We start from the raw sequence: 13,423 nt of genomic DNA, 5'->3' as shown, positions 1-13,423 counted from the left end.
AAAAGAGACTGCAAAGTTAGCATTTTATTTTATTTGTACAGCTCATTTTAGTAAAATATAAACACCTGTTAGCTTTGCTGAAGTAGGAAGCTTCTGTTTAGAAGAGGTCCCCATTCTCCCAACCCTGCATGGCATATGGTGGCACCTGTAATGTTGTTTGCTCTGCTTGCCACTGGCATTCCATGACATTTGTAGTCAGGCATGCAATTCCACGCTTGCATGAAAAATGTTGTTCTCCAGGTGGCGTGACCTCACAGATACGGTGCAGGAGAGGTTGTTCTACAAAATGGTGTCCTCCGTGCCCATTCGGGGACTGGACAGAATCATCCCCTGGGCACAGCTGGCTTGGGCAGGCAATGTGTGCCTTGCATACGCAGACGGCCTGCCACCATTGCTTGCTAAGATTGTTTCCCTGCCTGGAAAAAGTAAAAGGTGGAGTTTCGAGGGTCTGAGTGATTAAAATAAAAGTTCGGTGTGTCGAAGTATGCTAGTATAAAAGTTGTGCCCTAACGAGGAAAAGCTCCAATTGTTATTTGAGTGGGGGGGGGTTCTACACTGCTTTTGGATTAGTGTCAGCAGAGTTGAATAGTTAACATGTTGCACCTTCTCCAAGGTGCAACGTTGTCAAACTTACACTCTGCAGGTCGGTTTCCCATGTTCTTGGCTGTCTGCTTCTCCTTCACACGTGCTTTGCACTGGGTCTTTACACTATGGTTTTCACCTCCATTGTTTGACACCTGCCACTGCTTCTCTATTTAACCCATTTGTCAATGTGTCTTACAGATTCCATTCTGTTCCCAGGCCACAAAGGAGATGAGTTGTGTTACAGCCCCACCCTGCTGGCTTTAGTTCAAGCCATTTAACAGCTTGTGTTTTTAGTTCTGGATGGCCCCACTTCAGTTCCCGGTATGTCAGCCAAGATGGCGGCCATCACATCTGCAGGGCAGGATATGTTCTCAGGTATTCCCTTTACATCTCTATGAGCCTCCCCACAATCTTGAATGCAAGTTTGGGATTTGGGAACAATTCCACTTAGAAACCATTTTCAATAAACTTGTGGGGTCTAGGACCGGGTCACTCCCATGGGGGCTCATCCTCTGCCCCCATTTGTCTGTTTTATTCAGCTGCTGCATCCTGTCTGCCTGCCATGTAAATGGGGAGCTCTCTGGGATAGGGACCATCTTCTTTGTTACATGGGGGCACAGGGCCTGGCACAATAGATCCCTGGTCTTTGCTTGGTTTTCCTAGATGCTACCATAATACAAACAGTAATGGGCACTGCACACATGTCTCGAGGGTGGGGGAAGGCTCCTGATCGGGCATTACTGGCAGGAGAAATTTCGACCCCAGAAAGTGACTTGCCCTGGGACGGTCTCGGAGGGGCTCAGGCCAGCGGGCAGGTTGCAGAAGCTCATTGTGATGTAATGTGGGCGACCAGAGAGCGAGTGTGAAAAATAAGGACAGGGGAACAGGCACCTCTGTAAGACAAAGCCCTGGACGTCGGGGCTGTCCCTATAAAATCGGGACATCTGGTCCCCCTTGGTGGGGCTGCGAGGTGACGCCAGCCCCACCCTCAAAGGGCTGTGATGTCACAGCAGTGACGTCACAGAGAAGTGACATCACAGGCGCGGGGGCGTGTCACCCGATGCCACGGGCCTGGGGCGGTTCGCGCCCCCCCTTCAGCCCCGCTCAGCTGCGGCCCTCGGCTCCATGTGCTGGTTCTACCCGGGCCGGAACCGCCGGCGGCGGCACCTGGTTTCCGCGGGGACCCACTTCCCGGACGGACCCGACCCCCGCGGGACGCGGCCCGGCAGGTGAGGCCCGGCCTGGCCCGGCCGCCCCCCCCCTCGCCCCTGCCCCGCCCCCATCTCCCCAGGGTGCCCTTCCCTAGTGCCCCCCCCGGCCTCGGGGTGCCTGTCTAACCCCCCAACTCCTCCAGGGTGCCTGTCACCGTCTCCCCAGGGTGCCCTTCCCTAGCGCCCCCCGGCCCCAGGTTGCCTGTCCACCAACCCCCCACCTCTTCCGGGGCATCCGCCCCCATCTCCCCAGGGTGCCCTTCCCTAGTGCCCCCCCCCCCCCGGCCTTGGGTGCCTGTCCAACCTCCCTCCTTCTCTGGGGTGCCTGCCCCAGCCCCACCCCCATCTCCCCAGGGTGCCCTGCCCTAGCGCCCCCCGGCCTCGGGGTGCCTGTCCAACCCCCCACCTCCTCCGGGGTGTCCGCCCGAGCCCCGCCCCCATCTCCCCAGGGTGCCCTTCCCTAGCGCGCCCCCCAGCCCCGGGGTGCCTGTCCAACCCCCCAACTCCTCCAGGGTGCCTGCCCCCATCTCCCCAGGGTGCCCTTCCCTAGCGCCCCCCGGCCCCGGGGCGCCTGTCCACCAACCCCCCACCTCCTCCGGGGCATCCGCCCCCATCTCCCCAGGGTGCCCTTCCCTAGCGCCCTCCCCCCCAGCCCCGGGGTACCTGTCCAACCCCCCACCTCCTCCAGGGTGCCGTCCCCAGGGTGCCCTTCCCTAGCGCCCCCCGGCCCCGGGGCGCCTGTCCACCAACCCCCCACCTCCTCCGGGGCATCCGCCCCCATCTCCCCAGGGTGCCCTTCCCTAGCGCCCCCCCCCCCCCAGCCCCGGGGTGCCTGTCCAACCCCCCACCTCCTCCAGGGTGCCGTCCCCAGGGTGCCCTTCCCTAGCGCCCCCTGGTCCCGGGGTGCCTGTCCAACCCCCCCACCTTCTCCGGGGTGCCCGCTCCAGCCCCACCCCCATCTCCCCAGGGTGCCCTTCCCTAGCGCCCCCTGGTCCTGGGGTGCCTGTCCAACCCCCCAACTCCTCCGGGGCGCCCGCCCCCATCTCCCCAGGGTGCCTGTCCACTAACCCGCCACCTACTCCTCCCAGCCCCATCTTCCCCACGGTGCCCTTCCCTGGTGCCCCCTGCCCCAGGGCTGCCTCCCCAGACGTGCCTGCGCACCCCTCCTGGGGATGGGCTGCTCCAGCAGCTGCATCTGGCTGCGGCCTTCAGTTTTCCACGTCCTGTTGGTTGGGTGCTGGGGGGGTCAGTGTGGTTGCTGATCGGTGCTGTCCATGTGCTCTAGAGGGTTGGGGGGGGGGGGAGGGGGGTTGTCCATCTGTTTGTGGGGGGGTTGTGGGGTGCGATTGGTGCTATCTATATGCTCTGGGGAGTGGAGGGTGTGCGGATTGGCACAGTGCATGTGCTCTGTGCTTGCATGGAGGGGGATATACCAGCCTCAGGGGGCCTGACTTCCATGCAAATAAACTATGGAAACAAACAGTAACACTGAAAATACAAACTGTTTTGAAGTTTTTCACACCTTTTTAAATAAATCCCACCACCCTGAAACCACTTCCTCCAATCACAATATGCCCACCCACATCTTCCTTCTCTTCTATCTGGGGGAAATACTCCCTCATTTTCCTGATCCACATTTAACAGTAGTCCTTTGGGATTTGTTGAGTTGTCTAAATTTCTGGATGGAAGTGCTGACACAGAGCTGTTTGGAAAGTTAGGAAGTTTGAAAGCATCTGGTCTTTCTGCAGACAACAGATGTGAGTTTCTGTTAGTTTGATGGAAGCGGTCTTTTCACACACTTCAGAGCAGCACACGCTCACTCCCATCAGGTGATGCAGAGGCAGACAACCTGCAGAATGTTATCTGGTGGTCTGTGTGTGCTTCTGGTTTGATCATGCTCTCTGGGACAATGGGGCACACTCCTTTTGCAAGATTAGTTACAGTGGCAAGAGCTGATCTTGGAAGAGATGCAGTGATAACCACGTGTCTGAGGTCAGGATCAGACCCTTTGACTAGCTCAGCAAAAAGAGTGTTGCTCAAGTCATCTAGTGTGTTTTTATAATTACAGATATATTTATACTGTGACCAAAGTGAGATTAGATAATGGGGATTTGTAAAGACACATTTGAAAGAGGGGTGAGTTAGAGATGGAATAGCAAGGAATGATTTAGGAAAATTTTAAGCAAGAGATAAATTTCTTAGCAGTGAGGAAATTTGTGCACTGGCATGATCTTTCTTCATAGGGTGTAGCTGGACCACTCTTCCTAGAGATGGTTGAGAGGTGACTCAGGGCCTAGGAATGACTGAGGTCGCTGGGTGATAGTTTGTATCTAGTGTCCAACAGAGTCATAGGTGCTAGAGATGCCTCAGACCTATGTTACTTTGTCACCTTGTCCATTCCCAGAGATCAGAGCAGGATTGTGTCCTGGAAGATATCTTCTGGGATTTTGTGTGGTCTAGTTTCAAACATCTAAAGCAGGGGTCGGCAACCTTTCAGAAGTGGTGTGCCGAGTCTTCATTTATTCACTCTAATTTAAGGTTTCGCCTGCCAGTAATACATTTTAACGTTTTTAGAAGGTCTCTTTCTATAACTCTATAATATGTAACTAAACTATTGTTGTATGTAAAGTAAATAAGGTTTTAAAAATGTTTAAGAAGCTTCATTTAAAAATAAATTAAAATGCAGAGCCCCCCCGGACCGGTGGCCAGGACCCGGGCAGTGTGAGTGCCACTGAAAATCAGCTCGTGTGCCGCCTTCGGCACACATGCCATAGGTTGCCTACCCTGATCTAAAGCAATGGGCAGTGTTTTCTGTATACATCTGAATCATAAACTGGTGGTATTGTGGGTTTTTATAGCTTAGAGTTGCTGAGCCAGTTCTCTTTTTTGCTCCTTCAGAAAGGGCTGTGCTCCAGCATATGAAAGAGAAGAGTGATTATGGTGTGTGTTGTGCAGGTGGAAGAATACGGGTAAGACTGTAAATACTGTGAGGGCATCTGTAGAGAAGCTGTGGCTTGCAAGGAAATAATCCGCCAGTTATTTTAATGCTATGCTTAATTTCATTTTAACCAGTATGTTATTTTCCTCCTGAAAGGCTGCACGGTAGCATCATCTGAAATAAGTGACAGGTTTCCACTTTAAATCCCAGCAGGTTTCCTAAGAGGATTTATACCACCATTTAGTCTACATATTGTTAGTGGTCAGATGTGAACAATACATGGTTATTAGTGTCTTGGAAAATGAACTGACATTGATAAATCTGTGACAGTTACCCAGTTACTTTGCATTGTATTGTGGCTCCATTAGCATTCTGAGATCACCTTTGTTTGTTTTTTACTCCTAATTTGAGAGATGTGAGGCTGGCTCCTGTTTTCCTACTTTAGAAATGTAATTTCTTGCTGAGTAAAGCATTGGAGTGGGGAGCTGGGGGATGGAAATGCTGTCTAGGGTGAAGGAAGAATGTTAACTCCTTATATATCAGTTTGTTAATCGTATAGTTCCTGCTTCTCTGGCCAGTCCTAGTTGGTTTGGGGTTGTGTTGCCCTCCCCACCTTCAACTGTGGTGATGCTTTATTGTGTATAGAATTTGGATCCCACAGTTGCCCATAATTACCACTGTCTTCTCTGCCACTCATTGCAAGGCTTTGTGATGTCAAGAGCTGGGGTGAAGCCACCAAATGTATTTTCGCTCATTACCTTAGCCAGAGTAGGGTAGGGTTTGACCCTGTCTCCAAAGCCAAAAGCTAGTGCATTGACTTGCTGTGTTGCTCCTTCAGTCCCCATCCCACAGCAGCACGTCTTACTCAGCTGTATACTCAAATTTGATTCCCGTTACTGGTGTAGCTCCCTGAAAAACGTAAAAGAAAGGAATCTGCCCCGGCCCTTGCCAGACTAGCACGTCCAGCACTTCTGTAATACTGTACGCAGTTGTCACAAGTTCTGTGAAGTCCATAAATGCACAGGACCAGTGAAAGCTGCTGTTGCTTTGTGTTCCATTAAATCTGCACTGGCACTGTGGTGAAAAGAGGATGATGTAAGTCTCTGAAGCTGCAGTTTCGAAGGGGCAGCTAAAACCTGGCTCTTTGAGCTTTACAGGGGAAACCAACTAAGCCAAGGGTACGTCTACACTTACTGGAGGGTCCGGCGGCAGGCAATCGATGTTCTGGGATCGATTTATCGCGTCTGGTTTAGACACGATAAATCGATCCCGGATCGATCCCGGAAGTGCTCGCCGTCGACGCCGGTACTCCAGCTCGGCGAGAGGAGTACGCGGCATCGACGGGGGAGCCTGCCTGCCGCGTCTGGACCCGCGGTAAGTTCGGACTAAGGTACTTCGAATTCAGCTACGTTATTAACGTAGCTGAATTTGCGTACCTTAGTCCGAAGTGGGGGCTTAGTGGGGACCAGGCCCAAGTGTAGTTAACCATACTGGCTTGGAACTCTCTGCTCTTCAGTGACACCGTGGAAATGCAGTCAGTTCCAATTAACACCCCGTTAACATTTTGTGTGTGCTCTCACCAGCAACCTGGCCTTGGGGCTACTAGTTAGAAAGAGGTGATTCTGGTTTTGCTAACAGTCTGTGTTGTCTTTTTTTAAATTTATCTGTAAAGAGGAACGTGAGAAATGGAAAGATGTCGTGCTAGTGTAGCCTGTTTTGTTTTTTCCATTTCGTTGGTGTGTGTCATGTGCATGCAGTGACCACACTTCTTAGTTTAAAGCCCACTTCAAGATGTTTCTGCACTAAATCACGGGCTTCATTGCGGAAATAGAAATTGAGGTTGTTCCGCAAACAAAATATGTGCAAACAAGTTTCTTATTTGGGAAATTTCATTAGTGTGGATGAGAGAGACAGGAAAGCGCACTGCTGCATCTGTGCAAAAACTAAATAAAAATCCATCGCTGACAGTAGGTGTTAGCAACAGGGGCATCTGAGCTGGTGCCAAGCACAGTTGAGCTGTAAATCATTTGGATCTTACATTGATAGTTGTCAAACAAATTCTCCGGTTGTTTATTGTTTCTGCTACTTCCCGCTATGGGGAGCTGTGTTTTGTAAGCTGTTGCAATAATAGATTTTTTAGAAGTCCTATAAAGTCAAATGGCCATTGACCTCATCAAGGAAACCCCATCATTGAATGTAGAACTCCTATATCTTTTTTTGTGAAATGAAAGTTTAGATGCATTTGGACAGAAATTGGCTTGTTTTAGTTTCACTTTAAGGATACTTCACTTGTTGAGTTAAACTTTAATAGTCACTGTTACATAAGAAGCAACATAAAGTCCTTTCTCTCCTGCCCTTTGCCATAGCCCTTTCCTTATTTTTCTTCCTCTCCTTGGCTGGGTGTCTGTGACAATCAGTGTGTGGCTCAGGACAGCGTCAACCAATCAGAGTCTTCCCTTTCTTCCTACTGGGCCTGCTGCTCCAGCTCACAAGCACCGTTCCAGTGTTGGCACTGCCCTGGACAGGGCTCTGGAGACCCTCTACCCAGTCTCTCCTGCACCCTTCTGTAGCAGTTTCTTCCTGATGCTCCCACTGTACTGTCACTCTGCCCTGCCACTGGAGGAATGACAAGCTGCAGCCACGACGGTAGCACAAACATTGCTTTAAAAAAGAAGTGGCTGATGAATAGCATTTAGACATTCCTAACATTTGTCTCCATTGCTGTAAAAACAAGAGAGTCTTTTTCTGAACTTCTTCCACGAGAGAGTGGACTTTAATGTCATTATGCACTGGAGCAGAATGCGTAACTCTTATGCCAGCCTATAATCTTCCCCCGTAACGGTGGGGACTGTTGCTTCATCCCAATTCCCTAGTGGATGTTTTTCTACATTGCTGAACCTTGATACAATTTAACATGGTTCACACACACTGTTTAGGAGAGTTCAGGATTTCAGTGGTGGGGTGCGCTCCCGGTTAGGATAGCGCTGTACGGGTAGAGCTCTGGCGTGGGGGGGGAGCCAGCTGAGCTCATGCTGACACGTTGCCTGGCTCTAGTCAATGCTGTTAGTTTCCTGCTATCCAAGCTTTATTCAGAAATGCTGTAACAAATCCCACAAGTCAATAATGGTGGGTATTTGCTTGCTTGCTTGTTTTCACTTGGAAAACCAGCTGCCTGGCCTGTACCGTATGGTGGCTGCCCAGACTGTTTGCTGTTTCCGCCTATTCTGGCTGTTGGACCCATTCTGTTAATGTTGTGTCATGTAGGGCAGAACCTTGTGCCTGATACAATACCTGTGATGATCGATCAATCAGATCAGAAGGGTAGACAGGCCTCCTTTGCTTATTTTCTTCAGTCACTGGAAGTGTTGAGTTGCTACAGGACGGCATCAGTAAGCATTAATTACTGTGCTAAACTCACTTGTTGAAAATAAATGCTTTTTTAATGTTCATTTTTGTCTTAAGTGAGATTGTGATTTAGAGATTCCACTGTGAGTGCTTTGGGGCTGTCTTCCTGCGTGTGTAGATGGGGCCTAGCACTTAAACAGGCTTAGAATGAAAGCTACCCCCTTTTCCTTTGTGTGAATATTTTGTATAAATTCCTGGATATTCCCACTCCCTGCTTATTGGTTCATATAATTTCTCTCTGCAGCATCGAGTCTGATCAAGAAATGCTGGCAGAATGTTGGGCTCTTGGATATTTTGCCATGTGAATTTGCCCATGCGATGTCTTGTTCACGGTGTACACCCCTGGAGGTGGCCTGCCTGTGGACGGAGGAATGTTGGACATTTCAGAAAAGGCGTGCACACCACAAGAACACCATTCAGTGGTAGGGTTACCCCTGTCTTCACTAGAGCTCTGGCTTTTGGTGATCAAATTGCCATCATTGATCAAAATGGAGAGCACACATACAGGGACCTTTACACTCAAAGTGTCCAATTGTCTCAGCAAATCTGTGAAGTGCTCAGATGTTCCAGTGGAGACCTAAAGGAGGAGCGGATCTCGTTTTTATGCCCAAATGATGCCTCCTATGTGATTGCCCAGTGGGCTTCCTGGATGAGTGGAGGCATAGCTGTTCCCCTGTACAGGAAATACCCAATGCAGGAACTGGAGTATTTCATCCAAGACTCCCAGAGTAGTCTAGTCATTGCCACAGAAGAGTATATGAGGGACATAACCCCTAGTGCTGAGAAACTGGGAATACCCGTTCTGCCACTTCTTAACTCCGGTAGCGATGGATGTATAAATGATAAGACTGTGGAAGCGTTCCCCTTGGCAATTGACTGTCCTGAGTGGAAAGATAGAGGAGCCATGATAATCTACACCAGTGGGACTACAGGAAGACCAAAAGGTGTCCTTAGTACCCATCAGAATGTGCAAGCTATGGTAAGTGATACTTCCCTCATCATACACTAATGGCACGTTATTGGAGGTCAGGTTTTTTCAAAAGTGACTAGTGATTTGGGGTGCTTCCTGTTGGGTGTGCAGCTTGAGCAACTGCACTCTGAAAATCCAGGCCCCTCTAAAGTGTCTCAGGTTGGCACCCAAAACCATTAGTCACGTTTGAAAATCTTTACCGGTATGTATGCACTGTGGCTTAGGCTAGGGTGGGTGGGCGGGTATTTTCCTGGAGGGGTGGTAGTGACTCTATAAGTTGCCTTTTTTACTGGTTGCTTTCCTGCAAAATGACTTTAAAAATGTATCCATGCCCCTCACTGAAGTATAATTTGATCCAGCACGTCACTATTATGTAAAGTCTGTGCATTATTTAGCTATATATCCCCAAGGCAAAAAATCCATTAGCTATCTGAGCCAAAAAGAGTTAGAAGTCTAAAGGAGTGTGCTGATTGCCTTGCCAGTTTGGTATCGCTGCTGCAGCTGATAAAATCACACCATTAAGGGGAATAAATACATTGCACCTCAAAGATGTGGTATCGGACTAAAATGGTTCTAGATGCTCTGCTACTGTGGTGAGGGGCGCAGTATAAGAGCCTAGACAGAGAGAACAAGGGCTTCACTGTATTGTGGAAAGACTCTTTCCTCACAAGCGTTCAGATCATTTGGAAGGCAGACTGAACAGTGGCTGTGTCTGGCAGTTTGGTGCAGAACACCAGGGTTGTAGTGGCTGGATAAAATCTGCCTCCCCACTACGGTAAGGGGAATGGAATTCCGAATGACGAGCACTGTTCAGATATCTTTTCTTTTTAGACAAGCTGGAAATGACCTCTTTGACTGCAAAGGTTAGGCTCGAAAAGGCATTGTCCTGCCTAAAAGGGCCCAAACTCTAGTGCTTTAGAATAATGTTTTTCTTTTGGAAGCTTAAAATTAGTATTTTCCCAGTATTGGGTTTATTTTCTTTTCTATTTATGGACCATTGACTTCCTGCCCCCAATTTCAATTTCTCTTGGATTCTAATAAGCCAGCATAGGTCAGCTTCTTTTTGTCAGCAGCATTATCAAAGGTGTCAGCAAAGTTTCTTAGATAACTATTGTTTCTGCTGACTCTGGTTGTGCAACAGCAGGTTAATAATAGTGTAGGTCCTACCTAAACAGCAGCAATTAATTTCTAATTTTTTGGCAACACGGATGGAGTTATAGGTGCATGTATGTATATACATATGTATTCTATAGATACACAGAATGTTCCCATTCAGTTCTATTTTTATGATAGGTGCTTTTCTCCTGTTGGTCTCAAAGAAGAGACCCCACTTTCCTTGCATTGATCAAAGGGGGTGTAGGTCTTCCACCTTGCGGGTTCTCATCTGCTTTTTACTGGTGTCACTTTCATTCTGACACCTGTTTTTTCCCATGAATCCCTTGAATTTATGTTTTTCACATTCAAGGCCCAGAAACTAGCCCAGGCAGGGACATGCTGCTACCAGCTTAAACAGTAGAGCTAGGGTTGGAGCTGGGCTCTTGAATTAGCCACGCTTTCTCTGTGGTTAGAGCTCTGTTCTATGTCTCAGCTGGTGGCTCACCTTGTCCTAATGCTGGATTTTATATTTTTTCCCCACAGGTCACAGGGCTGGTTGACAAATGGGAGTGGACGAAGGAAGATGTTATCTTGCACGTGCTGCCTTTACACCATGTCCACGGAGTGGTCAATAAGCTGCTGTGCCCTCTTTGGGTGGGAGCTACGTGCATCATGCTACCCGAGTTCAGCCTTCAGAAGGTAAGCCTGGAGGGATTGTGTGTTGGCTTTGAAATTCATCAGCAAGACCTCATGCATTCTAATTAGAGTAAGTTTGGAGACCGGGTCTTAAACAGTTCCAGCCTGTTTAGCTTTTGGCTACATACAGGTCATGAATTGTCTTGTTAAAAAGACTTTGAACTGAATATTAAATCTGGGGCAAAGCAGCTTCTCTGGGTGGTTTTAACTTGTTTGATTATTAAATGGCTAATAATCTGTAATATTACCTATGCTCCTTGGTGACACTAGGAGGTACATGCTATCAAACCAGGGCACTACACACAGAATAATAACAGAGTTAATTTAGGATCAGGAAAGATGAAAACACAACTTACTCTCTTGTTTTGTAACATACTATACCTTAGCAATGCATTGCCTCCAACACTTAACGTTTGTTTTGTATTACCATATTCAGTAGCTCGCAATAGCCCTTTTCTGTGTTAAATACACTCACACTCAATGTCTTGTGCTATATCACATGGTATGATGCTGGCGTTAGAGTTTCTGGTGCCCCAGGTGAGACTAATAAAATAATACTTGATATTTATATGCAAGCTCTGCTTTTCATCCTCCAAGCTCTTTACAAACATTAGTAAATTCATCAAGATTAGACTGGATGGCAGGTCCCTACTCTAGGCCACAATGGGAGAGAGTTAGCAAAATTGAAACTTTTCAGAGTCCCTTAGGAAAGGTGGTGGTAAGCAGACTGTCCTCATCCGATTAGGATGTTGTTTTTCTGCAGCTATAGGAAGCGCTGGGCCTGGTGCTTTGCTCTGCTGTGGTACCTTGGCAATGCCAATGGGCAGCAGTTTTAAAGGGGAAAAAAGTGGTTGTAGCAGAGAGAAGTGTGTCTGCGAAGAGAGAAGAACACTTTTCGTCTGTTTCCACCTGGGATTGCCTTTGCCACCCTTGTGATGTTGCTGTTTGTTTGTAGAGCCCCTAAGGTTGGTCCTGAAGAAGGATTTGGGAGATCACTCGTGTCCAGGCTTTAATTCAATGAACAACCTAACTACTGTGGTGATGGGTCCTGTAGAAGACCCTAAGGTAGAGAGACGGGTTTGTCTTCTACCCAAAGTGTGTAAATATCACTTCCTGAGCAATGTGCCAAGCATTGAGACCAAGTGTGATTTGAGGAGAGGCATATGTTCTGTTCCTCTTCCCTGGAGACAGCCCCATCCGGTAGACTGGTGAGTAGGCAGCCGTCTGATAAGAACGTGTGATCTAAGCGAGTCTGACAGAAATAGGTGAAGAGAAGATGAAGGGAGCCTGAGCACTGGACTCTGAAGTGGCCATCCTTTGTCATGCCTGTGGCATTCGCATTCCAGGTGTGCTACAGGTGGCGGGGCTCCTAGAAAGGCTGAAATTCTCAGACCGAGGGAAAACATTCCCTTAAGCTGAGCTGAAACAGGATGGACGTTAAGGTGGCACTATAACATGGAAAATCCTGGAAAGCTTCTAACCTCAATCCCAGGTTCCTTTGCTTGTTGGTCACTTCCTGCTTCTCCGAGCCCTTTCCTGGCAGCATGGCTCGGAGATTTGGGCCCAGCTTCTAGTTGGAAATGACCATGCAAGATAAAATAAACACAACCTGAGAATGCCTGACTATGCCTTAAAAATACCCCTCGTTGTCATGCCAAAGAGCCTGTGAGGGGAGGAGTTCAGGAGAGCTTAAGCTGTCATTGCAATACACCTTATAACTCATCAGTTCAAGCTCTTCTGGGAAGTGATGTGGGAATTCAACAAGCAAATAAAATATCGAAGGGGATAAAGTACAGTAAACAACAGTGCTGAACACTTCCCCTCTTACTACCTAGGGGGCGGGGGAGGGGGGATATTTTGCCATGCAGTCCCCCTCTCCATGCAGAGCTGTGCAGATCAGCAGATTAAAGTTGTGCATTTCAAGGTGCTGGTGCCTCAAGGCCTAAGTCTGCTTTGGTCAGTGGAGTTACTCAACGTTAATGCCAATGTAGGTGAGGTTGGAATTTGGCCCTCAGGCTTTAACTAGCACCGGTTCCTTTGTGGCCAGAAGGCTCAGTGATCAGTGAATAATTAGGCTTCCAGGTGCAGATGCCGGCTTTAAGTGGGAACGGAAGTGTGCCTTTTCTGAGATTACTTCTTATAGAAGCATAAATCAATAATCAGTCCTGCAGCCACCCCAGGGTAAGATCAGGACCCACATATTACTAATGAGCAGCCATGGTCAGAGGCTTTTAAAATTATACCGTACCCTCTCTGTATGCTTCAGGTCTGATAAGGCTACCTGGGAGATATATAAATATGAGCAAATGCAAGAAATCGTTGTCCTGTTCAGCTGTCGGACACAGACGTGCCTGACTCCTTTCACTCTCCCAGGGAGTTTTCTACAGGCCATGCTGACTTCATTTTACACTTTCCCCCTTGAGTCCCCGACAGCAGTCATCATCCCTCCAGATGTGGAGGAATGGAAGGAAACCTCCATCAAAGCCTGTCCTCATCATTGCCCCTTAATCAGCCAGAGGGGCT

The 13,423-nt window shown here is 48.5% G+C and overlaps 1 protein-coding gene across 1 annotated transcript in view; it reads left to right on the top strand.

Moving 5' to 3' along the window:
• The first annotated feature begins 1,776 nt into the window (after positions 1 to 1,776).
• The window catches only part of ACSF3 (acyl-CoA synthetase family member 3), a 107,845-nt gene continuing 96,198 nt past the window's right edge, over positions 1,777 to 13,423 (top strand). Inside the window, exons 1-3 of the mRNA XM_065416609.1 lie at positions 1,777 to 1,814; positions 8,384 to 9,118; positions 10,748 to 10,903. Of these exons, the coding sequence (XP_065272681.1) occupies positions 8,414 to 9,118; positions 10,748 to 10,903 (861 nt within the window). The 5' untranslated portion in view covers positions 1,777 to 1,814; positions 8,384 to 8,413. The remainder of the gene's footprint in view (positions 1,815 to 8,383; positions 9,119 to 10,747; positions 10,904 to 13,423) is intronic.

This window comes from Emys orbicularis, chromosome 14 (genome assembly GCF_028017835.1).
Source record: "Emys orbicularis isolate rEmyOrb1 chromosome 14, rEmyOrb1.hap1, whole genome shotgun sequence".
NCBI lineage: Eukaryota > Metazoa > Chordata > Testudines > Emydidae > Emys > Emys orbicularis.
Note: the sequence above shows the minus strand (reverse complement) of the source record. Positions and strands in the feature narration are given on the sequence as shown.